General features: G+C 29.5%; 4 protein-coding genes across 14 annotated transcripts; 2 read left to right on the top strand and 2 right to left on the bottom strand.

Annotated features, from left to right (window-relative positions):
• Positions 1-971: 971 nt before the first annotated feature.
• LOC137816515 (ethylene-responsive transcription factor RAP2-1) lies at positions 972-1979 on the bottom strand. The gene has a single exon (XM_068619686.2). The coding sequence runs from the start codon at positions 1658-1660 to the stop codon at positions 1124-1126; it is 537 nt and encodes a 178-aa protein (XP_068475787.1). The 5' UTR covers positions 1661-1979; the 3' UTR covers positions 972-1123.
• A 10066-nt stretch (positions 1980-12045) lies between these two features.
• On the top strand, positions 12046-16688 carry PRORP1 (proteinaceous RNase P 1). 10 transcript variants are annotated; one of them, XM_068619679.2, is made up of 7 exons: positions 12046-12245; positions 12636-13751; positions 13958-14047; positions 14124-14305; positions 14563-14683; positions 15630-15692; positions 15960-16688. In XM_068619679.2, the coding sequence occupies exons 2-7, from the start codon at positions 12681-12683 to the stop codon at positions 16101-16103; spliced, it is 1671 nt and encodes a 556-aa protein (XP_068475780.1). In that variant the 5' UTR covers positions 12046-12245; positions 12636-12680; the 3' UTR covers positions 16104-16688. The 10 variants fall into 10 exon arrangements, 6 of the variants coding, with proteins under 6 accessions (XP_068475780.1, XP_068475786.1, XP_068475785.1 ...); XM_068619685.2 differs by having other exon boundaries at positions 12046-12240; XM_068619684.2 differs by having other exon boundaries at positions 12094-12240; positions 12332-13751.
• A 1395-nt stretch (positions 16689-18083) lies between these two features.
• On the bottom strand, positions 18084-19658 carry LOC137816516 (C2H2-like zinc finger protein). Its single transcript, XM_068619688.2, is given in 2 exon segments — positions 18084-18476; positions 18478-19658. Coding segments are annotated over 2 exon segments (1221 nt in total). The 5' UTR covers positions 19558-19658; the 3' UTR covers positions 18084-18335.
• A 4099-nt stretch (positions 19659-23757) lies between these two features.
• On the top strand, positions 23758-26482 carry LOC137816517 (uncharacterized). Of its 2 annotated transcripts, XR_016518344.1 has the most exons (3): positions 23835-24893; positions 24974-25230; positions 25757-26482. XR_016518344.1 is itself a non-coding variant. In XM_068619689.2 (2 exons), exons 1-2 carry the CDS (start codon positions 23981-23983, stop codon positions 26227-26229), a joined length of 1386 nt encoding a protein of 461 aa, XP_068475790.1. In that variant the 5' UTR covers positions 23758-23980; the 3' UTR covers positions 26230-26482. The 2 variants fall into 2 exon arrangements, 1 of the variants encoding a protein (XP_068475790.1); XM_068619689.2 differs by lacking the exon at positions 24974-25230 and having other exon boundaries at positions 23758-24893.

A 26482-nucleotide genomic window follows, 5' to 3' on the forward strand; every position in this document is an offset into this window, starting at 1 on the left:
TGGATAAAAATGAGTGTAGTGCTTGAATTTTCAGGTTCGATTAATGAATTTATGAATTATTACTTGTCTTAGTTCTTACATGTTTTATGAAAGTTTTTATTATTATACATATAAAAAACAAGTTTGATTTAGTTTTTCTTTTCTAATACCAATGTCTAGTGTCTGATATTATATTTTTAATATCATAATCTGTCTTTAAAGACACTTTTCCTAGGTTTTTAAAAATGTTTATAAATCATCATTAGTGTTATGTTTAACTTTTTCATAATTTTGTACCAAAACTGGAAAAAAATTACACAACACATACTTGGATGTTTCGAAATCATTCAACAATGGTAGGAAACTATAGTTAGGCATAGACGCACACAGATAATTCAATTCAAGTGAAAAATATGCAACATTTTACATAGAACATGTTATTCTTATGCTGATAAATATACTTGACAATAAATTTAGCATCACATTCACACCAATTTTCTAGTTTTTTTTTTCTAAAAACGAAATGAAAGATGGAATTAAAATTCTTATATAAGCAACACAAAGAAGAAAGAAGCAAAAACATGAAAAGAAATATAATTCTATTTTTTTTTTCTATGTTGGTCACAAGAGGCCATTTCTTCTTCTTCTTCTCTTGGTGCTTCTTCTACTCTACCTTATCACTTTATCCACTTCAGCAAACTCAACATTTGTATTTGCCTGTTTATTTTAATGTCCCCACCGACCCATCTTTAATTTCCCACACTCACGATTCGTACCTTCACATATTTAATTAGATCCACCGAATCATCAAGATAACATACTATATAAAATAATTAATACACCGAATAATAATCTTCACACGAAACCAACAACACAAATCAAACGTTTCATTCAACAAAAGATATATTCCCCAGCAACTCAACCAAGAATATTGAACCATATGATAAGAAATTGTGTTCATATATAAGAAAAGAAAACCCTAAAAAATAATATTGTGAATGAAGATGCGAATTATATATATATAAATTATGGGGAAGGGGTTAATTAGTTTGAAGACCCAACTAATATATGTACATAATAAAACTATATATATTGATATAAATAACTTAGGAAATGAAATATTGTTGATCGACATGGATTCATATCAATCTTGAAGGTCTTCGAGTTTCGGGAACTCGTTCAAGTCGGGTTTCAGAGAGATTTGGGTCGGGTTGTGCGAAGGCGCGTGATGGCGAAGCGCGGTTTGGAGCGCGTCGACTCTGGCGCCGACTTGCGTGGCTTTGCGGCGGATGGAATCAGCTGACATGTTCACGGAATCGTCGTCGTTAGCGCCGTCGGCCTCGTCCTGGAACAAAAGTTCGGGGAAATTGAGGCGCGCGGAGGGACCTCGGAGGTAGAAAACGGCGGTGTCGTAGGCGCGTGCGGCGGCGACGGGCGTGGTGTACGAGCCCAACCAAATTCTGGACCTCTTGTTCGGTTCTCTGATCTCCGCCACCCACTTTCCCCACTTCCTCATCCGTATTCCTCGGTACGGCTTCATAGGTTTCTCGTGGTGGTGTTGGTTCTTGGATTTGTCCAAGGTTGTTCTGGGGCTTCTGCTTCTGGTTCTTGTTCTGTTGGTGATGGTTGAATCGTTGGAGCAACAGTGATCCCTATATTCCATGAGTAAATTAACTACCATATACCTACCCAGCTATATCTGTATCTATATATTTATAACTGTAAGGCTAGCTATTAGGTAGCTGATTAAATCAAATAAAATAAACTATAATATGCTAGCTTGTGCCTATCTTATCTTCTTCGCAATCATTTACAAGTGTGTGAATAATATATATAGAAAGAAAGATGATGCAGAAACATGTGAAAATACATGAGTTCAGAACTCAGATTCCGTTCAGACCAAGAAAACACTTCCCCACACAACCATGGTGGTCTTGCTGGTGGTCTCTGTATTTATATGAAGATATGGAAAATGACCATGGACTATTTCGAACACGTCTGTTTGTGTTATATATATATATATATATATATATATATATATATATATATATATATATATATATATATATATATATTAAACATCAATAATATATTCGTAGAACACATATTCATTCTAATTATAAAAAAATATTTATTTAATTTTTAATTATTTTAATACAATTATAATACAATTTTTATTATCGTATAAAAAAACACATTAATTTTTTAAAAATTTAAATTTATCAACTTTTATTAATACTATTATAAAAATAAAAAAAAATTAATTAATTATCATAAATATCTTTCTGTTAAAATATACTTATACATATAAATTTTTTTATTAATTTATATAATATGGAATAGAAAATAAGAAAATAATGATAGTTTATATTAATTAGAAATAAAGTTTTTCTTTTTATCTTGCGAATATCATGCGTGTATGTATGTTAATTACTTTGTTTTATTTTATAGTAATTATTTTAAAGTTATTTTTAACATGATTTTCTAATTAGTCGATAAGTATAAAATTTTCATACTTAAATAATAAGTAAAAATGATTTTTTTAATGTGTTAATCAAAAGAAACCTATAAAAATGAAACTATATTAACTTTAACCTACGGTAATATCACTTTACAAGTAAAAAGTTATTATACTGTTAGTCAATTAAAAGTTGCTATTAATAAATCTGATTTATAAATATTTTAAAGTTAAGAAACCTATTATCTGAAAAAAGTAATAATAAATAAACAGTACGAAAAACTTGTTAAGAGTTATAATACATGTTTATTATTCTCTGCTGAAATTTTCTTTTTAATGTTTTCTATTTATAAAATTTAAACGTGATATCTTCTTTAAGAATCCCGAATATAATGAGTCACTGAAACCAACAATTAGTGTATGAAAACTTATTCTACAAAGTAACTATTTATAAATTAAAAACATTAAATTAAAAACAATATACATATCTTAATAGAGTAAATTTATTTAATTACAGATAGCCATGCATGGTAATTTTAAATAAAAACATTTATTTAAAAGTATAAAAGGTATTTTATTTTTCAGTATTCTATTAGTGTGAAGATTAAACCCAATTATTCATTCACTAATTTCTGTGCTAATCATACATGTTGGAACCTAGAAAAGTGAATTTGGGAAAATTGAGATAAGTTTTGGATGAAACAAAATGTGTTGTTAATATTTAGTGATGAATTTAATTATCAGGGTTCAATGAGAATGAGTTTTCCACGTGTCGTGTAATGGAGGCGCCACGCGGAGAGGCAGGTCCCTTGGAGATAAATTCGAAGGTGGCCGACACAGCCTCTCACCCCATCCCTGTCTTTGAATCTCAAAACCCAAACACCAACAAAATACACTTTTCAAAATTAAACCTAATTAAGACCCAACACACGTTCCTTAATTGTGCACCAAACGTTTTCACTCACCCATTCATGTTTGCTACTTTTTTTTTCCTTGTTGTTATCCATGTCCATCAAATAACATTAACTTTAAGTTAGATTTTTTTATAAGAATCTCTTAAATGCTTAATTAATTAATAAAAAAAATTATGTTCACTTGTTTTGAAATAAAAAATAAAGAAACTTTTTTGCTATGAAGGGGTTGGGTTGCTTATGAAAAAAGCAAGTGTGGTGGTGTGAAAAATGGGATTTAGGGCAAAAACGTTAATGGGGTGATTCATTTATGGAATGTTGATGATTATGATAATGGGTGTGGTGAGAGAAGGGACAGGTGGCGGAAATCGAATGGCTGAGAGAAGTTGGTGGCGAATGGAGGGTTGGATGAGAACACAAAATGACTTTCCGTCCACGCAAAAATAAAAGACTCCACGTGTAGCTACACTATAGTACTAGTGTAGACGTAGAACGTCACAATTTTTAGTGCTTTGTTTGGCACACAAGTCACAACAATAAACCGCGTTTATATTAAGTTAATATCGAAAAATTGTTTTAATGATTATAGAGTTGGAAAATTATCAATGATCTCAAAAAATTTAACTTAGAATTATAGTATTCAACGTATTGTTTTATTTTGGTATGGATAACGTTTGTAACAATGTCTTTACTTGAAAATAATCTCGTTATATTGAAAGATAAAAATACATAATTTATTTTTAATCTTCATTATTTAATGATCTTTGGATATGTCACGACATTACTTAGTGAGAATTTGATAAATAAATATTCGGAAGGTAGGTGAAGACAATTGATATTAATATTATTTTAATTTTTGTTAGGATTAAATATATATTTTTTCCTTGAAATAAAGATATTTTTTAATTATTTTCTTATTATAAATATTATGTAGGTCTAAAATTTGCGAAAAATATTTTTAACATTTTTTATTATTTGGTGTAGTTTATTAAAAGTTACCAAAAATATAATCAAAATATAATAGTAGGATTTACAAAATTTATAATATCTGTATATTTTAACCAATAAAAATATATTTGAGTAAGTGCTTATTTTGATGTTAATTATCTTCTTTGTAATGAAGTTGAATAATGTTCATTTCTATTACGAACAATTTGAAACAAATTTATTAAAACATATTTTTTTCTTAGTAAATATGTTACTTTAAATAAGTATAGAGAATAATTAATTTGAAAATAACAAATTAATACTTTATTAAAAGATAAAAATTATAAGTTAATTTGATAAAAATTATATAACTAAAATTACTGTTATTTTCAGATGAGGGAAATTAAAATATTCGTCTAGAATTTTGGGAGATATGATCATGTGAATAGCTTCTTTTTGTAGGATCTCGCTATTAACAACGTAAAATTTGCAAATAAACTTTTTTTCATGGATAGTTTATTTAGTTTTATTTAAGCTTATCTATTTTTTTTCTATACAATTGGAACATCTCTTAAAGGTTTCAATTTATTTAGTTATATTTTTTTTATAATTTTTTAATAAATAAACTTTTTAAAAGTGTAAATTTAACCTTTTATGCTAAACAAGTTTTTGAAAGCAAGTCTTTTACATATCATCTAATCTAATTCCACCATTAAATGAATTTTGTAAAAAATTAAGATCAAACTATTTTAGCACTTATCATGTAACTCATAGGGTAAGCTTAGGAAGTTTTTTTGAGAAACTTCATAGTTTTTTTAATTTTAAATTTAAAGATTATATATTTTTTCTTAAAAATTTAATTAATATTTTTTTATCTATTTATTTAAAAGATAATGAACAAATATCCCCATTTTCAATTATATTAACATTTTTTAACTTTGTAATTTGATATTATTATTATTCACGTCTAATTTTTATTATATAATAATAATAATAAAATTAAACTTAGAATTTCATGCAAATTGACTAAACTTGTCATCACTATGCCTACTTAATAATTTTTTTATGATAAATGTATGAAATACTTAATAATTAAATAAAAATACAAACACGTATAAGTCGAGATAAAATATTTTAATTAGATGACCAAACAGATAAAAATACTACTAAAAATTATTGTTTATTATTGGTTAATGTTTTCGTTTGATCTTACAGTTGAACATAACTTTATTTTTTAATTTTCTATAAAATTATCCACTTTAGTGTTTATATATACTATTTAAAAACAAAATTATAAATATAGGTGGTAGAGATTAAAGAAGATTATATATATATAAGAAATAAAATTATAAATGTGAACTAAAGCATATATTTTAATATAATGATTTAAAGGTAAAGTTTATGTAACTATATAAACTAATATTTTTAAGTTTATAAGTTTGATTTCTTATTATGCATGGTCACATGTAGGGTTTGCTTAATTTAGAAGAATTGCTTTTAATTGATACCAACACAAATATTTTAAAGTTTCACAATAATATATATCTACACATAAAAAATGTTTATACCTTATGAATCAGGATTTTTCCATTATAAAAAATAAAGAAAACAAATACATGGTCTAGGTTATCTGATATAAATAAGGCCAAAATTTTATTTATCTTATATATTTGAAATGAAATATTAATTTTATAAGAAATAAAAATAATTTAAAAATTAAAGTATTGAACAAATTAGATCTCATGATAAGAACTAATAATTAATTACAATATTATCATATAGAAAGATCTGCAAAAAAATATAAGAAGTGATGGGGTAACCACTCACCAAACTAAATCACCAATATCTCATGAAATGAAACGATTGTGCCCTCCATGCATCAGTTCACTATCAATTAAACTTTCCGACAATAATAATAACAAATAATAATAATAATAATAAATAATAATAATAATATTAATAATAATAATGGAGTATTAATCAGCATGACTTGATGATAAGGATTCAGCAAGTCACACCCAAATTAGATACCATTTTCTCTTCTTTTCAATCATCAAACAATAAGTGAATGCATTTGGAAACTTTTTTGTCTTTGAACAAAAACAATAATATTAATTTTAAAAGGAAGGATTTTCAAAAATAATTTTATTCCTTTTGAGAACCCCAATAATATTAAGAGTGTCTACACTTTGAAATTATTTAAATACATATATTTTTTAAATTAAAATATATATATATATATATAGTAATACATTTTTTAGTATAAATTATTATTTATTTTTACTTTTTTAAATTTAATTATTATTTAAAGTTTATATTTTAAAATTATATATATGTGTATTTGCTTAATGAGTATTCAATGTATATATGAGTAGTTAAAATTTTGATAACTTATATATTAACTTAAAAATTATTTCATAACATTTTATTAATAATAGATATTATTTTAAATATTAAGAATTTTTAATTTACAAAATAATATTTAATTTAATTAATATAATGATTAATTATTTTTTATTTTTAAATTAGTTTATATTTAATAATTTTTTTATAATGAATTATTATCTGTTGAGGATAATTGTAGTTATTTTTATATTTGTGTTGCATTTAACTTGCATATTGAACCAATAGATTAAAAAAATGATTTCTCTCTGAAGAACTTGAGTATGAAAAATATACGTTTCAACAAAACGCTTTAAAGAAACAAGGAAAATTAATTTTCAGATTCACGAAATTTCTATACAATTGAAAACATACGTTAACTAATTTAAAATAATGGATTATCTTATTACTATTATTATTGGATACAAAAAATTTAAGTTAAAACAATTGTACCTAATATAATAATAAGTTTGATTATAATGGTTTCTTTATCTAAGTATTGTATGGGATTCTCATATTCATTATAAATCATAAAGAATACTGAATTAAAGAATTGAAACATAATTGATTAGAGATTGATATGAATGATATGAAACTAAAAGATAAGATTTTAAAGAAGCAAAATTGAAATAGAAAAAATAGAAAGATATGTCTTTTTCAAAATTGTTAATTACTTCAATATTTGATTGCCACTTTATGTTAATTAAAATAATAACAAATATTAGAGACTAAAAATATTATGAATATTTAAAATAATTTAAAACAATTTAAAACTTAGATATATTTTAAAGATTAAAAATATTATTGATATTTAAAGTATTTTTTTTATTAGTAACAAATAGTTTATAAATTAACTATCAACTATTTTAGATTAATTAAAATTTTAATGATTAATTAGATATCAATTTAAAAACTAATTTATAATTTTTATTAATAAAAAAATTATTTTAAATACAGATAATTTTTTTTTTCTAAAATAGTATTTAATTTAATCAAGTAATTTATTATCTTTAAAATTAAATTTTATTTCACAATTTTTTTATAGGAATTTGTTCAAGGTCTAAGGGAGGAAAAAAATTGAACTTGTAATATATGCGTAAAAAATATGTCACTAAGTTTATTTAAAAAAGAAAAAACTTCTCCATAAGATTTCTGGGAGGAAAAAAAGTTTTTTATAAGATAAAATTGGTTTATATTAAAGCATTGTTTAAAAACTCATAATTTTTTAAAATTTGTACTTTTAATCTAACATAATTTAATTTTAACATACAGAAACTTTCTTATTTTTTTTCTCCTAAAATTTTTTAGGAAAAAATTGTAAAGCACAAACCCCTGATACAATGATCAAACACACAAATTTATATTTATATGAGATTGATTATTTTGTTATAAGAAACCTAAGCAACAAGGAATTGAAAAGGTGATAATACTTTTCTATAAAAAAATTCTTATAATTTAAGAGTTTTTCACATTATAATATTATATGTAAAAATGAGTTGTTTCAACTTTAATTTTAATTATAAGATATTATATATTGTTAAAATATCTAAGAAATACTAGATAATATATTACATCAAAGTTCAAATCACCATCAAATGAGTCTAACTCATAATTAAAGCGTATAAATTGTTATAAATTCCGCTTACTATAAAAATGATTGAAACTAAGAGAAAAGAAAGTAGAAATTAGGTGAAGCAGTAGGTGGGGTCCACCAGTCTTTGAAATTACTAACTCTATAATTATTATTATAACTATAATATAATAAAAATGAAACTGTTTTTGGAGTACCATTCTTCATCAAAGAATAAGACACATCAAATAAAAACAAAACCCTAGAATATTTAAGAGGTATTCAAACTTTATACAAAACTAATATTATCAAACTTTAAACATTCATTCAGCCTATTAACCCGAAATCTTTACAAGTGTTCCAAAACTCAATTTTAGATAGATAGAATGTAACAACGAATTTATAAGTATTATGAATACCAATGTTTTTAAAAGATAATATGTAACAAAAGATTGTTTTTTTAAGAGTTATTGTGTTTGTTTTTTCTTACATTGGATATGTTGTATTTATAGATAAAAAAATAGAAAATAATAATAAGTGTGATTAAAAAAAAACGTTAATATTAATTCGTTAACTCATGAAAGTAGCATTATTTGTGAGATATAACGTATTTATCCATACAAGTGACAATAATAATATGATTATTTTTTTAAAAAAATTACACCAGTATTTTCAACAAACTCCCATATAGTTTAAAGAAAATAAAACTTTGGTAGAATATATTATTTTAAAAAACAAAAAATATCGTATTTCAATATAATTAACAAACCTTTTGAATTTGTGTCTTATAACTTGTACATATAAACTTACACTTCAGATAATATAGAAACTTAATTGTCTTGAACTTTTTTTAATCAAATTTTAGTAAATAACACATACAATATCGATATTTATTTTAAGTTTTAAATTATATTTGTACATCATGAATCATATAAGGACTTATTGTCACAATTTATAATACACTTCGTCTCGAGAATTTGACATGACATTTATTCATATTGAATTAATGTACTTTAATCAATAACTTTGGTATTATCCAATGAGTTATATTTCAAGAAATTGCCATTCATGTGGATATGAATGTCCATTTTGCAACGAACTTATGAGTTATAGTTCCATTTCTCTCAACAATTTAAGTAGTTATTAACCGTCAATCCTTTAGTAAGTTGATTTATATTTTTTTTTCTTCTAAGAATAATGTCTTGCATATATTTTATCTATCAATTTTTAAATATAGTTATAGGTTTGCATTTCGTTTTATCTATAATTTTTTTATTATTATATAAAATAAACAATTTTATCTATTATTGAAGTTATGTTGTATCTAAAATATAAAATACTAATTTTTTAAAATCTGTAAAGTGTATCTCCCCAATCCATGTTAGTTTATTTCCCTTTCTACTTTTGGTTTTAATATTTTTGTTTTGTTTTTTATACTGATGTTATTGTAAATTTTATATAATAATTTAAAAAAATTAAAAGAAAAATAGTGAAAAAAATTGTATACATTAAACAGGAACTCCCATTATATTAAATTAATATTTATTATAAATTAAGAGAAGAAAACACTTTTGACGGCTGCTATGTAAGTCCAAAGTTGAAAACAAGAAACTGCATAGTATTGCGGCTAGAAGACAAATGTGTGGTGCAATCATAACTCCATTAAAAAATAAACTTCCACTTCATAATTGACTATATTTTTTATATATTTTAATATAAATTATTATATTATTAAAATAGGTTGTATAGTAAGATTGTGTTTGATTTCGTGTAGTATTATCGATTGAGCTGAGTATCCTTCTTTGAGCAATTGAGTATTATTCTTTAGTCATTCTCGTTTGATGGTGTAGTATTTATTCCGATTTGATTTCTTTGGATTTTTGAGACAGTGTGCGAAAGCTCAGTGGAAGTGGCGGACAAGGATGACTCCAATGGAGCTATGATTTTCTTGAAGGTATATGAGAGGTAGAGAGAGTGATTGACTGTACTTGAAGATGTGAAGAAAAGGATCAAGGTTTCTATCCTAGAGATTTAGACAAAGGAGTGAGAAAACATGCAAACTTGACAGCAATTCATTCATATATTGATCTTAGAATTTCATAAGTCAAACACTTCTTTATATAGGTTAGAGAGGTCCGACCATTGTACAAAGAAATAAGTGGGAAAATTAAAAAATATTAGGTTTGAAAGTGATGCCTATTTTGGAGTCACAAGGCAAACATGACTAAGGTGTGTTTCATGTGACTTTCTATAAGTTAATGACCGACTTAGGTTAATTTATGAGTTTTCTAGAAACCCTAATTCAACTTAGGTTGATTTTTAGGTGTCTAATTCAACCTTATTTACAATCAAGCAAAATTAAAAGTAAAATTCATATTCTACTTTTGACAAGAAAATAAATTATACTCTAAATATTTACACTAGGTTATGACATATAGATGAAGGTGTCTCTGCCACCACCAGTAACAGAGTCACAGTCTTCTTGTATTTTCCTTATCATGGACCTAATGATTGGGTCTGAGCTTGACCTTCTTCCATCATCATCTTTCTTCCTTTAATCATTCGAATTTAAGTTATTGGTTGGGAGAACACCTGAAAAAGATATTTTGATGTTTAAGTAAGTGTTCAGTATTCAAATACAATTAATTTTATAATGATAAAATGTTTTTTTTTAATTGTTACCCTTATTTATAATATTTTATGAGTTTTTTTTAGAGTTAAATATTGATTAAAATGTGTATTGTAATTAACACTCATATTATTTAATACATATTTTTAGTAAATATGTTTAACCTTGTGTTGTTTGGTTAGTATCGAATACCGACATGCACGAGACGTTCGGTACAATTTTGTTTTATATGATGTCAAGGAATTATTTTTTATTCTTAAATTTAGTAACTTTCTCAGTTTATCTATTTATATCATTCATCAATTTGTGTATTTGCCTTATTTACATTTTCCTCACATATCCCATAATGTCTTCTTTTGTGAATGGATATAATGTTTAATAGAAAGAAATAAGTTACGAATCCAATAAGTAGAGAGAAACAAATAAAATATTAAAAGATATTAAGTATAGAAATAAATTAAATTTTGAGAAATTTAATAAAAAAGTAAACACTGATTTGATGATAAAAAATAATATAATCCAAGTTAAATTCTCAATAATTATATCTTATTATTGATATCAAAATTTAGCTAATAAAAAATAGTTAAAACTAAGATTGATATAATTAAACAATACGAATTAGTTAGTATAATTAAATTCCAAGAAAATGCATAATCACCAGCCATTTTGCATTTCACTGATATATCTTTGGAAAATTTTACATGCACACAATATATTACTAAAGAGAGATGATAGACAAAATAAAATTCTTTTAAATTTTAAATTTTTGATTCAAAATCTAAGAGAAAATGATTGAAAAAAATAAAGAAGAACTGGAAGAAAAGAAAGGATTTAAGATATGCATGAGAACTATTTCTTTATTCTATTTATCTCTCTTTAAAGATATTATTGAAGATGAAAAGATGAGAAAGTTAATTGGAGTAGAAAATATAATTTACAAATAAAAATATTATTTTAATGTCTATCATAAATATAAGTGTTTTATAATCTTCTTTATCGAAAAATTAGAAAATATTGATTTGTATATTTTTTTCATTTTCTAATTATAAATATGTTACCTTGTTTTCCATCTATTATGGAAAATGTAAACAGAAAAAAAGAACAAAATATAAAAAAAAGGATTTTTAGATATATAACATTTTAAAAAAGTAACAGTAATATAATTAAAAAATAAAAACGAAAAAAAAATGAAGTTTCTTCCTTCCATTTTCCCAGCCACTGAATTATTTTCTACACTCACATTTTTTTCGTTTTCCCACTAAATTATCCATTTCATTCTTCGCATCTCCACTGCATCAACACAATCCAAACCCTTAATTCCCAAATTTGCATTGTTCCGCACTAACACAATCACTCCACCGATGAACAGAAGCTTCTCTCTCCGGTAAGGTAACCCCTTTTGAATTTAATCCATTTCTAATAACTGTTTTTCAGTTACTCCTTTTCTTTACCAATTATTCTTACTGAAATTATAGTATCATTGGTAGTTGAAAATGTGGATGCAATAACTAGTCGTTGGAATTGTAACAATTTCCCATGGGTTGTTCAAGAGTTTTGAACTCTTTACCAGCTTGAAGTTATTCGCTTTTGCAACAGAGACATAGAACTTGTCATTGTTTAAGCTGCAACTTTACGATGAGTGGTAGAATTTAGGAAGAAGAAAATGTGTGTTAAAGACCGTAGCAAGAAACAAATACAAAAACAAAATGAGTTCTATCTAGGTTTGTGTTAATTTTCTCCGGACAAAGTGGTATTCAACTTGGATTTTATGATTTTCAGTTTGGTCGTTGTTTCCCCTTTCTGTTGTTGGTTCAAGAAACAGCGATGGCGAGACTCCCTCACCCTCTCAGTATCTTCACACAATTGCATTACTGGCGCCCACTTCTGTGTTGCCACTATGCCAAACGTGCCCTAACTGCCGGTACTAACTTCTCCTCCCTCACTACATTAGCCCGAACGGACAAATCACGAGAGGGAGGAACAACCACGGTTAAGCATTCAAGCAAAGCGAGAAGAAAAGCTTTCTATGAATCTCCGGAAGGGGTCTTATTGCGTAAGCTAAACCAGTGCTCATATGATGGAGATGTTATTCAAGCCCTTTGCCACTATGATGAGGCTAGAAAATTGGGGGTTCTACTCAACCTTGATCACTATAACAAATTGCTATACTTGTGTTCTGTTGAAAATGCTGAGGTTCCTCATTTGGGTCTCAAAAGGGGGTTTGAGATATTTCAGCAGATGTTGGATGACCGAGTTCAGCCCAATGAAGCCACCTTTACCAGTGCTGCTAGGCTTGCTGCTGCCAAGGAAGATCCTGATATGGCTTTCGAATTGCTAAAGCAGATGAAGAATGTTGCTATTGCTCCCAAGCTAAGATCGTATGAACCAGCTTTGTTTGGATTTTGCAAGAGGGGTGATGCTGAGAAAGCTTATCTAGTTGATGCTGACATGATTGAGTCTGGTATTGCGGCTGAGGAGCGTGAGCTTTCTGCTCTTTTGGAAGTCAGTGTCAAAACAAAGAAGGAAGACAAGGTGTATGAGATTTTGCACCGTTTGCGCGCAACAGTGAGACAGGTGTCTGAATCAACTTCACGGATAGTTCAGGACTGGTTTAACTCAGAATATGCTGCAAAAATTGGAAAGGAGAAGTGGGATGTTAACAAGGTGAGGGAAGGGATTCTTCAAGGAGGTGGAGGATGGCACGGTCAAGGGTGGCTTGGGAGTGGGCGATGGAAGATGGTGGACACTCAGGTGAACGAGGATGGTGTGTGTCTCTCGTGCGGTGAGAAGCTTGTAAGCATTGATGTTGATCCAAAAGAGACCGAAACTTTTGCTGCCTCATTATCTAAATTAGCTTGCCAAAAAGAAGCCAAGGCAAACTTTGTTCATTTTCAGGTAGAACAAGATTCACTGTTTTGTTTAAAATTTTTGTTTGGATACTTAAAAGCTGAGTTTGGTGAAGGGCCATCCTTTTTTCCCTGTAGGCTACCTTTGACAAAGTTTGCATATTGTAGTGTTATTTTCAATTCTGTCTTCAATTTGGTTATTGATAAAAAGTTATCAATGAAATAGTGATTGATGTATGAGTTTAACTTCTGCAGAAATGGCTTGAGCGGCATGGCCCGTTTGATGCTGTTGTAGATGGTGCAAATGTAGGCCTTTCCAATGGGCATAATTTCAGCTTTTCGAGGGTGAGCATGAAAGTATTGAATTTATTTAGCCCATTGCAAAAGTAGATACTTAATGGTTCCTTGCCCTTGGTTGTAGCTTAATACTGTTGTTGAACAATTACGTCAAATAAGCCCTTCGAAGAGATTGCCCCTTATAATTTTGCATATAAGTCGGGTAAATGGTGGTCCCGCTCAAAATCCAAAAAACAGGAGACTTATAGAAAATTGGAAAAAAAATGGTGCTCTTTATGCTACACCTCAAGGTTCAAACGATGACTGGTAATGTAGTGCTTCCATAAGTTAGATTGAGTTGCCTAATTTCCTTTCTTATTTTTTCTATTTTACTTTTCCAATGAAACTGATGGTGTTGATTGATCCATGTAGCTGACTCCATGTAGTTGGATTGGGGTTGTATGTTGTTAATTTGTTGTATCACACATTCACAACATTGACATGAATAGAAGTTCAAAAGTATACATGTTTCTACGGTCTTACACTTCAGTTGTACTAAAATGGTGTTGTTTTATTTAACACAGGTACTGGTTATATGCTGCTGTTAGTTGTAAATGCTTACTGTTAACAGATGATGAGATGAGGGACCACTTGTTCCAACTACTGGGTTCTAGTTTTTTTCCGAGATGGAAGGAAAAGCATCAGGTATTATAAACTGTTCAAGAATTCCCTATATATTATATAGTATAACTCTGCCAGATTCCGGATGCATTCTTTATAACGTATACTCTGAATTCTGCTTGACTACCCAAGGCTAGCAGCAAAATCATAAAACACCCGCCTGAGAAAAAATAATTTATTAAATGGGCCATTGCATGCTGTCATCATTTAATTGTCAGATGTCATTATTTATAGTGTCATGCTGACTAGTATATTATATTAAGAAATATAAAAAATCTTTTAAGTGTAACAGCCCGCAAGCTTGCAAGCTTCGAAACGTATATTTGTGTTTGGTGACACCAATTAAGGAACGAGAAGTGCTAAGAACACACTCTAATATATTCTTTCTAACGAACTCTCTTCTATCGGTAGGAATTTATTAGAAGCTATAAAATTAGGAGAGATATTCATTAAATACGATGTGAATCCCATAAATTTGTGATTTTTCAATAAATTATACAAATAAAGAGAGCATGTATTCCTAAAAGAGTGTGTAAGAGAATTCCTTTTCCTAGTATTTTTCATGAATATTGGTTACAATGGTTTGGACATTTGTAAAGAAAGTAGTTGGAAGCATCAGTGAGGATAATAGATTGCATGGTATTTAGCCTTGCAAAAAGGGGGAGAGGGAGGTCTTGAAGGACATTGGAGGAGATTTTTAAGAGGGATCTCATGATAAATAATATTGTTGAGAATTTGGCCTTAATAGCATTGTGAGATCCATGTAGTTGACCTCACCCAATGGGTTAGGATTTTTGTCGTCTTAGTTCACTAGAGTTTGTTATGTTTCTGTGTTAGAATCAGTTCTCAAGAATTGTAGCCTTTCTTGATGCTGGATTACTAATGTGCTATTTGTCTTTTGATCATGACTTTTAATCGAGTTTTTGACTTCAATAGCGAAAGGATTGACGATGTGTTTTTTGGTTTACAGGTTCGAGCATCAACTTCTGGAGGCTCCCTAATTATGCCTCCATGTTACTCTATAGTTATTCAGGTGAGATGACAACCCAACTGCTTTTTCACCGAACAAATGATACTGTGGCTATATAATTGTTCTTGCTCTGCACCAAGATATAATCCATACCTGTGTATTGAATGAATTGGGCTGATTTTTTCCAATCTGAGGGTCCGGGGGTTGTCTACCTTCACTTGTGTTTATTTTGTAGCCCTTCTTTCTGTACTGAAAGCGAAAACAATGATTTGACAGATAAAACTGAGCTTTCCAATATTCTTAGACATGCTAAATGTAATATAACTGCAGGAATCAGCCAATGGTAGCTGGCATGTGCCAACTGTAACTAGTGATGATCCAGAGATCCCAAGGAAATGGTTGTGTGCCACAAGATCCAAAAAAAATTCATTGCATAGTGTATGGACATCCTCCTCCAGGTCTGATTGCACATGAGGGAGGCATATCTTCATCTTCTTGGTTTGTTTTCAGTAGTTATTCCAGTTTTTTCTCATCTTGAGTTGTAGTTCCAAGCAGCTGTGATGAACTTAAGGCACAAGATGTGGAGCTGCTACAATTTTCATTTCTTTATTCTGTATTTTATATTTTTTGTTGCTCAATTGTTTTTCCTTTAGCTCCAGGCTGCCCAAAAAGGAAGAAAGCTTGCTGGTCCTGCTAATTTGTCCCATCTATTTTGCTCAAGTGGCATTAAGTTACTTTAGGAACTGATTGGGTCCATTACCTGCACATCAATTTGCCTCTGTATACCTCCTTCGTAACAGTATAGGATAACTTCTGCTGTGGTAGCATATTTTTTCCGGAAAACATACAGGTATATTTGGTGTCAGTAATGATTATTTGGGCCATTGAGTTCAAGAAAATAATGTATGACGAGATTTATACAAATCTTTGCGAGCTTCATGCATGACGAAGCATTGAGAAAATATTGTTTCACACAATTTTGGGACATTGGTTGACTCTTAGGACTTTCATGAAATATTTTTTACATTTTATGTATTTATTGACCCTTTGGTTTGTGAAGTACTTTTGACATGTGTGGATACTAAGATTATAATCTAACCACTAATTATTTAGTTAATTTTTTGATTCGGGAATCTTAATTTGTATCAAAACATGACATTCGGTCACAATAAAATATTACTGCAGTTGTAAAAACTATTAAATTGTAAATGATATACAGTGTTTCATGCAAAAATTGTAAATTAGAAATAAATAGTGAAAACTGTAATCAATGAGAAATAAAATTATATTCAGATTCCTTATAGTTCAAGAATAGATATTTGCTTTTCTTATTTTTAATAAAATGATATTTATATTTTTTTGTAATTTTTTAATAGATGTTTACTTTGTTTATGTTTCTAATAAGTTATACTTATTTTCTTTTGTGGTTTTAATAAAGTGGTATTTACCTCTCTTATTCTATGTATTGAAAATAATTTTTTATAATATTTATTTGCAAGAAAATTTTAGTTTTAAATTTAAATTTTAGTTAATATGATATTTTAAATAGAGTAAATAAATGTTATTTTAAAATTAAAAAATGCTTATGTCATTAAACACAAATTAAAAAAAGTGTAATTTCTCCAAATAAATAAAACAACTTATCTAAAGTCTTATAAAGCAAAATTATGTACTATATCAAAAGCTTGTGAATTACTTATTTTAGAAAAACGAAAATAAAACAATTAAATAACTTAATAGAGTTTAAGTATTGAATGAGTAAGTACCAAATAAATTAGTGGAATAATTGAATCGGATATGTTTTAAAGTGTTTCTTCAAATTCTTACAAAATAACAATTTACGTTTATATTTTTCATTAGAATTCGTAAAAAAAGAAAAAAAAAATTGTTGAATATAATTTGTAGCGATGATGCAAAGTTGTATGATTCATTATTGTAAAATTAAAAGTCGTTTAAAATTTGCCTTTTGATGTCGATTTGTAAAGTGATTGCTCTGAAGAAAACTCATAAGGGGATTAAAGTGTTTTGTGCTGTACTTCAAATAACAACTTCAATCAATCTTCTTCCTTCTCCAGTTATCCATCTTCATGATGAAATTTAGTTGTTTTATGTTTCACTTTTGCAGCATTTAACCTTACAGTACTCATACATAAGCTATGGAAAAAACAGCAGTGAATGTCATTTGAAATTTATGTGAAACATATGAATAATCACCAAATGTTTCATAATAATATGAAACTGGTGTACTTCAATAAGAGGAAAATGCACAACTTATCAATTCCTAATATGAATATCAAGAGAAATTCCAGCAGGAAAATAACCACCAAAAGAAAATATAGGAATGATGCTAACACAGAGAAGGTAAAGAAGCTTGAATCAGAAGCAGCAGTTCAAAAAACAGACTTTATTCCACCTTGGGAGCAATCAATTGATGCAACCCTCTGTATAATCCAATAGAGATCAAAAGGATGCTTACATATACCATAAGATACATACATCCATACAGCATATTCTCAATTCAACATCTACTTGGGTATAACAAAATAGTCTTGGCCAAGCTTTCAAATTCTAGTTCGTGTCACAGTTTTGTTGCATTTTCTTTGATATTGCAAGAAATCACAAACAAAATCAACAGTAGTCGCAGACACTACAAGCACCTTGCCGTTGCAGTTCTGGACATTGCAAGTAATTACAAAATAGATGCAGTCACAATTGCAGCCTCAACCAGCAAAAACACCTTGACATAGAAGTGGCAAATTGTTTTCTTAAAAACTTGGTCTTAAGCTCCATCGAAAAAGAATCAAAAAATATACAACCCATCTTCCTCTTCCTCTTCTTCTTCTTCATCATCATCATAATAATAATTCTCCACATTTTCATCCTCATCCTCACTATGCAACATAAACTCTTGCCCCAATTCCTCATCCTCATTCAAAACACCCCAATCATCACGATCATGGCCATTTTGAAAACCATGTTCTGTTCTCTTCTTCCTCTTGGGCACTAAATCTACTTCCCCATTCTCAACGGCACTCCAAGGCACCCACAAATCCGCATGCCTCCCCAAAGCCCTATCCCAATCCCCCACCACCACAGTCCCCAAATCCGCCTCTCTCGCCCTCCTCAACATCTCCGAAAAATCCGAATCATCCGAAACCAAAAACAGCCAATCAATCCCTCTACTCATCGAATGCACCATCTGCCTCTTCAACGCCCAGTCCGCCGCCTGCGGCTTGTCCTCCACCGTCTTAACAAACACCCCCGCCCGCCGAAGCTCCGCCGCCAGCCCGTACCCCACCTTCGGCACCAGCAGCGTCCTCGCCGCCTCGTTATACTTATGATTCCCGCGCAAAAACCGTTCCTTGAAACGGTCCCGTTTCTTCTTCCCCTTCAGCGACTTCAACCGGTTCAGCTTCTTCTCCCGCTCGCGCTGGTGCAGCTGCTTGAAGTGCTTCTTCAGGTCCATGTGGGTCTTGCACTTGCGCCCACACACCCCGCACGTGTAGGGCTCCGAGGGCGTGACTACACCCTTTCGTTCGAGGATGTCGAGGCTTCTCCGTTCGCGGCGCTCGTGGAGGACCCACTGGGGGAGGTGGACGAAGGCGTGGCGGTTGGCGTAGGCGGAGAAGTCAGTTACCTCGCCGAAGCGGGCGGCGAGAGTTTTGAGCGAAACGGCGGCGTCGTAGGGGGGCCCGCGAGGGGGCTTGTTGTCGAGGTCCCAGAGAACGACGACCTTGTCGCTTTTGGGGGCGTAAATGCCTTGGGAGTTCTTCACCATGTCGATTTCCACGCAGCAACATTGGATTCGTGGGTAACGCTGAGTTATGTGTTTGTTCCAAGGAAGGTGCCTTGGTTGTGTTTGTGATAATGCGGAGTGGAAATTGAAGTGGATTGCGTTTGCGTTGTGGAGAATGATCGAATTGTTCATGCTTGATGCTGTGGATAAGACTCACATCACTCTCTGTTCAGTTTCAGTGGAAGAAAATAAAGGAACCTCTTTTTGCTTCTTTCTCTTCATCTTCCCAATTTTTTCAGAACACCTTATTTTTGTTTGCTTCTTTCTGGGCTGCTCAATAATTTTTCTGGGCTTGGTCTTTATGCAAGTTAATCGGCCCAATATCATACAATTTAGACAATTATTTTCGGCAAATTTAAGATTTTTCTGGGCTGGTTAATAATTTTTCTGGGCTGTATTTCTTCCTGCACCTCCATATCTTCTTCTGTCACCTCCATACACAACATGAAAATATATTTTTATCCTTTTTGTGCCACCTCCATAGAATAACTTCCGGATTATGTAATCCAGAAACACATATGAAAAAGGACTTCCAGATTACATAATCCGGAAGTTAAAAAAGCTTCCGGATTATGTAATCCAGAAAGTAATCATGCATCTGAAAAAAGATTTCCAGATTATATAATTCGGAAGCTAATTAAAAATTTGAAAAATGACTTCTAGATTATGTAATTAGGGACATTCTTGAAAATACGAAAATCTATGGAGGTGAGAGAAGAAGGTATGGAGGTGCAGGAAGAAGCAACCTTTTCTGGGCTCGTCAATACTTTTTCTGGGCTTGGTCTTTATGCAAGTTAATCGGCCCAATATCATCCATTTGTAGGCAATTATTTTCTGCACCCGATAAAATTTGAACTTACGCCTTATGTTTATGTGAAATGACAAAAATACTTAAACAAGAGATGGGTGTAGATGAAACTCTATTTAGATTTTTTTTTGAAATATGAACCTTTTTTTAATTCTGTAATCACCTTTTCAAAATACGGTTTTATATTTTACTTTTTGAAATTTCTTTTTTTATAATGTATTTATTTTATTTTATTTTGGGATGAGATTTCCAATCTTTAATTCTGTATTCAAAATACAAAAAATTATTATGAATTTGTTTTTCCAAAATATATATTTTTATTCTAGATTTATAATTTTAAAAATTTAAAAGTGAATCACGATAATCAACCGATTTTTATGAAGTGTAGTTATACCCTCAAGTTAAAGAGATATATTTGAAGTATTGTCCATTTGGAAGGTCGGTGTTTCATCATGATTTTATCTTTAAAAAACATCTTAATAAGTTAAAGAAAGAATTAATATATAAAATGTCCTTAATCTTGTCCGTGAGTGATGTGAGAGTATATTAATTCTAAAGAAACATATTATTTATTGTGTATATCATATTTGAATAGAGATTGTATCTCATAATTAAAAGGGACCTGAGAATAATAAATATGATAGATAATGTGAAAGGAAAGAAGGAAAGAATTAGAGAAAAAAAAAAAGTATATATGAAAGAAAAAGTGGGTATATGTTTTTGTATTGATTTATACGAGTGAGACAAGCACGATTAAACATAATGAAGTTTAGTCTATGGGATGCAACCATATTGTAATATTTTATTCACAGCTCATTTATAAATGTAAGTAATTATTGAAGTTTGTGGCAAGTTATTTAGAAATATTATTAAAGTTTGTGATAAGTTGAGAGTTTAGAATAATGTAACATTTATTATTATATTTGAAAGCAAGGACACATTATATATCTTAAAGTGCAATTTACAATTATCAAACTCATATCACATGCTAATTCAACTTATAAGAAAAAGTGCCTATCTTTAACTTATCATTCAATAAAAGTGTGAAAGAAATTCTCATTAGCATCGTACCAAATATATTAACACTATAAAACCATCAATTAGTTATAATTTAAGCAACTATGTTCACTTTTCTCTCTTGCATCGATTTGAAAAAGCAACTCAATTATGTTTAATCATCAGATTAATTGGTCAGAGGATGATTATTAATTATTACTTTGACATATTTATGGCATACTTTTTTGAATGAATTTGATATGAACTAAGAATAACTTTACTTCTATTTTAAAAGATTAATAAATGTATTATTCGAAATTTTTCATCGATTATAAAAAAAAAAATAAAAAAATAAAATAAAATATATATATATATATATATATATATATATTTATTATGATAAAATGAGAAGAATTTTTTTGAAAAAACCTATTCCTACACTTTTTTATTATATCTTTAAAAAAATTAGTGTAAATTAGTGTAATTGAAAAATATTAATTTTAGAGACTAAAATAATTCATTATTATTTAATTAAATTGGATATTATTTTATAATTAAATAATTTTTTGGTTTTTAAAGTAATTTTTATTATTAATAAAAATTTATAAAATAGTTTCTAAATTGATATCTAATCTAATCCTAAACTATCAAAATTTTAGATACTTACTATTTTATATTCTAAATTAATTTTTATTAGTGTTTTAAAGATTAATTAAAAATCTGAAATATTAGTTACTACAACCTAAATAGCTAATTTAGATATTAATTTAAAAATTATTTTATAATTTTTTATTAGTAATAAATCACTCTAGATATATGAATAATTTTTGAGTTTCTAGTTAATTATTTTTGTTTTTAAATTTAAGTTGTTATTTAATGGTTTTTTTTTCTGTCATAATTTTCAACAAAATAAAAATATAAATTCATAAGTTTTATAAAAAAAATGCATTTATTGTAAAAATATGTTGCTAAGTGAGGTAATTTGCATCAAATAATGTGTCGGTTTCACCTTTTTCAATTCTATTTTAACTGAATGATACATTGCATTTGATATTGTATCTGCAACTTCAGTATCCCAACATGTTACCATGCATTATTTGCTTTTTCTTCTTGTTGCTATGTTTTTTTAATATGATTTGGTAATTTGTTCTTATTTTGAGGGACTTGGTTTGGCTCCACTGTGGCCATATTTAAGTGTCTCACTCAACTCAACAATGAGTTTGCCATCTGGAATCAGAAGCATTATTAGTGGAATCAGACAAAGTTTGCATGTGGAAATGTTTTTTCACAGTCAACAATAGAAACATAAATAGAAACATAGAACAATGAATTATGATGCTTTTTCACACTAAACTTCAAATTCTTTTCCAACAATGGAATGCTAGTATATTTCAATAAACTTTTTACAGCAAATGGTACAAAAATTTGAAAGCTTTTATTCTAGTTTAGCATAAACTTCAACAAAAATGTTCCATTTACTAACTCTTTAGCTAGTTTTTTTTCTAGAATATTGATTAACAAAACATATTTTAAAAATAAAAATGAGAAATGGAGCATGTACCTTTTAAACTCTCAATGGGTAAGAGCTTGTAGTATATAGTTGCTTTATTTGTTTTTATAATAAGATAAAAAAAAACAAGCACTATTTTATGGCATTATCTCGTCATAAATGATTAAATTTATTCATTTTTGTAATGTAAATTTCAAAATTATGTTAAACTGAATAAAATGGAATTCATAATTGATAAAATATTGTAAAACTACTTTCCAAAAATAAAACGTCTAATTTATTTTTGAGTTTTTTTATCAGTATCACTCTAATATATTTTTGGGTTAAATATGTTTATCGTCAATGTAATATAACACGAAATTGATTTTTGTTCTGATTTAAACTTTAGACCATTCATATACTTAGTATAGAAATGACTGAAATTAGTCTTTATGATGATTGTTAGTTTTTTTCAAAGATTATAAGTTTTTTTCAAAATTCGTTGTTATTTGATTATAGATTGAGACTATAATGAAATAAAACCTTAAATTGAACTAATTCAACGTAAAAAAAATATTTTCTAATAATTTCTATACTATAAAATCTAAAGTTTAAATAAAAAACTAATTTCGTATTATAATTTAAAACATATTTTAACCTTTGTATTTGGAAGTGCTATGACCATATGTCACAACCTTAATTGTTTTGAATTACTTTTTGGGATGGTGATAATGAGAGAACCCAAAATGTACACCAGTTTGCATTTGGAAGTTTGCTCTGATTCAGAAAGTGCAAGATTATCTAGAAAGCATGAGATATAGTATTAATTTTGTTTATGATATGATTAGTGGAAAATCATAGATGGTGATGAAGATTTGGCCACCAATAGTGAAGTAGTGCATGAAATGGAAAGCACAACAACTCATGTCTTTTGAAAACTACAGAAAACAAAATAAATCAGCAAACGCGTTTGTTCACAAATGAGAAGTGTTTGTCGGTTCCCACAGAATTAAATAAAAGATACTGACAAAGAATTCATACTCCAAGGAAAAATCAACCTTATGTGACACTTCACCCTTTGATTTCATAACAAAAGTACATAACATTACACCTTTCATTGCATGCTTTGATTGAACAAGTCTTCTTAGTCCATACCTCATTGCCCCCTTATCTTCTTCTCCTCCTTCATTTTCCATTACTCATATCACACCCTTCATTGCTGGAACAATATTCTATGCAGAAGGAGTCTGAGAAGATCATAGATGGTTCAACTGATACATGTTGCGGTGGTGGCAGCATCCTTGGGATGTGTTTCAACCCTTTTGCTGCTTTTCATGTGGCGTTTGTGTCATCACAAGAAAGAGCACAGAAACTTTGTTGAAGCCAATAGCTTGACCAGAATGGAGAGTCTCCAAGCAGGAATTGCAAGACTTCATCAACAACAACACCCTGCAGTCTATCACCAATTTGACCACAAAAACAAAAACAAAGGCAACAACTTCTATGTGTTCCATAATGGGGTATCTAGAAGGGGGCATTTGTTCAACTGGGATGATCATCCCTACCTTGTGGTTGATGCTGTGGAAAATGGGTGGTCTGGATTTGCTTTTACTAACTACAAGAGCAACAACATGCCATCTCATTCAAAAAGATTAAGTCTTTTGGGAGCATGTGGTGGTGGTGAGTATGGAAGAGAAAGTGAGGCTGAGATAAGTTGGGAAGTGTGCAATGGATCAGCAGAATATATGCAGAAGGTTAGGCTCAATCCTGAGTTGAAAAAGGTTCTTCACTCAAACAACTCTTCCAATATGAGTGTTGCTTCTGTCATTAGGACTGCTCTGCCTCTTCCTGGCCCTCCTTTGGGAAACTATGCCTTCCCACAAGAATCTTATTTTGAAATTACCATACTGTGTTCTGGTGTTGCCAATCATGAATTAGTTGTTGGAAAGAAAGAAGGGGAGAAGACAAAACTCCTGATTCAAGATAGTTCCAATGGTATAGGTGATTTGAATATGGTAGAAGAAGTGAAACTTGGGCAGAAAGAGGGTGGTGGAAAGAGTGGATCTGTGATGTTCTCATTGGGGTTAACAGCAGGAGGAGGTGTTCCTTTAAGAGTTCCTGGTAGCTACCCTAGGAGCATTGGATTCAACTCCAATGGTTCTGTATTTCTTGAAGGTAACTAAATTTACATATCCTTGTTTTATTTACCATTGAGGAAACAAAGGTTCCATGACCCTTCATTTCATTTCCTATAGGTCAAAATTTGTAGACAAGTTTCATGAGGTGCAGTGATAAGTGCAGTACAGATTCAAGATTCATTACTCACAAAGTTTTGGCTTTGTGCTTTTGTTTTAGAAAGAGAACACTTGATCCAATTAAAGACATTTCAAATTCTCTCCTAAACATTAAACATCAGATGCCCACATGAAATGTTCACACTCCACATTCCTCAACATAACTTCAATGCTGTGTTTTAGAGTAGAATGGAACAAACATAGTTATGGTAAATAAGGTAGCACTTTGTTAGTTGTATTACAATGATTTTAAGTAACCAAAGTAGATGCAATGATTTAGATATATTCAACATTATTTTTCAATGTATCCAACTAAACTATCTAAAAAAATTCTTTAATTTTTTATTTTTATTATATTTTGTGTCTATTTAACTTTAAAATCTACTATCTTTTTGTCTTTCAAATGCTATCTAAAATACTCTCTTTGTTCTATATACTTTGTAGGATCAAAAGTGATGCCTTTTAAACTTAGAAGAACTAAAAATGTACAAATTTTATTTAGAAAGATTAAAACTAAACTGTGAAGTTTTACAGGGATGAAAAATATTTTACTGATTTTAATCTGATATTCATATTTCCACTTAACAATTTTACAACCAATCAAGAAAGTCAAGGTAACATTCAAATAATTTCTGCAGTGTCTTCATAGTTATTGTGTTTCATGCAAGAATCATCAATTTCAATAGATATATGGTTTCAACTTATGTTCCTTGGGAGACATCTAAGTGTGAAAGTTGGTTACAGGAATGAAACTTGTGATGGAGTCTGAGAAGGCACAATGGATAGGAAGTGAAAGGGTAATTGGATGTGGGTATGATCCAAGACAGAAAAAGGTTTTCTTCACATTGGACTCAGAATTGGTGCATGTAATCCACTGCCAGTCAGAGGAATTTGGCACTCCACTCTGTCCAACTTTGGCTGCAAATATAGACATTCAGGTTTTAGTTAATTTTGGACAAAGTGCATTCAAATATGCACCTGCAAATGCACAAAGAACACCAAATCCATGCTTCATAGCCCCACTTGTAAATTCCCCTGGTGCTACCCTTGGTTATGATGACAGCAAGGAACTCTTCTCCATGGGAAGGATTGATTCTCAGTGGCATAATAGATCTGCAAACAAAGCAAATCAACCCAATGGGAATAATAATAGTCAAGTCTTAGATTTTGATGAGTCTGAGGCTGATCTATTTGAAATAGTCTTGGATGGTTCATAAAAGACTCAAAACATTTTTGAAAGTAGTTGTCATGTCTCAGGCAATTAACTTTATTTCTCCTTCCTCACATCACATACCCTTTGATCTTTCTCCTTCAACCACACCTACATTGAGAAGAGAAGAAAAGCACGGGTCCAAACACTTAGTTTTGCCTTTTGGAATAGAACATTTTCCTCTCCTGTAAATACTGAATTAGTACATTATACTTTCTGGACAATGTTCCTATACTATTATATCATACTTTCTGATCAAA

The sequence above is a fragment of the Phaseolus vulgaris genome, chromosome 1 (assembly GCF_051622355.1).
Source record: "Phaseolus vulgaris cultivar YP4 chromosome 1, ASM5162235v1, whole genome shotgun sequence".
NCBI classification, from domain to species: domain Eukaryota; kingdom Viridiplantae; phylum Streptophyta; class Magnoliopsida; order Fabales; family Fabaceae; genus Phaseolus; species Phaseolus vulgaris.

Bases quoted from the DNA above. Each gene is read 5' to 3' on its own strand.
- LOC137816515 (XM_068619686.2), bottom strand. From the start codon at position 1,660: ATGGTAGTTAATTTACTCATGGAATATAGGGATCACTGTTGCTCCAAC.
- PRORP1 (XM_068619679.2), top strand. From the start codon at position 12,681: ATGGCGAGACTCCCTCACCCTCTCAGTATCTTCACACAATTGCATTAC. The intron at 14,306-14,562 runs GTAATGTAGTGC...TATTTAACACAG, and splicing joins CAAGGTTCAAACGATGACTG to GTACTGGTTATATGCTGCTG. The intron at 14,684-15,629 runs GTATTATAAACT...TTTGGTTTACAG, and splicing joins GATGGAAGGAAAAGCATCAG to GTTCGAGCATCAACTTCTGG.
- LOC137816517 (XM_068619689.2), top strand. From the start codon at position 23,981: ATGGTTCAACTGATACATGTTGCGGTGGTGGCAGCATCCTTGGGATGT. The intron at 24,894-25,756 runs GTAACTAAATTT...AGTTGGTTACAG, and splicing joins TGGTTCTGTATTTCTTGAAG to GAATGAAACTTGTGATGGAG.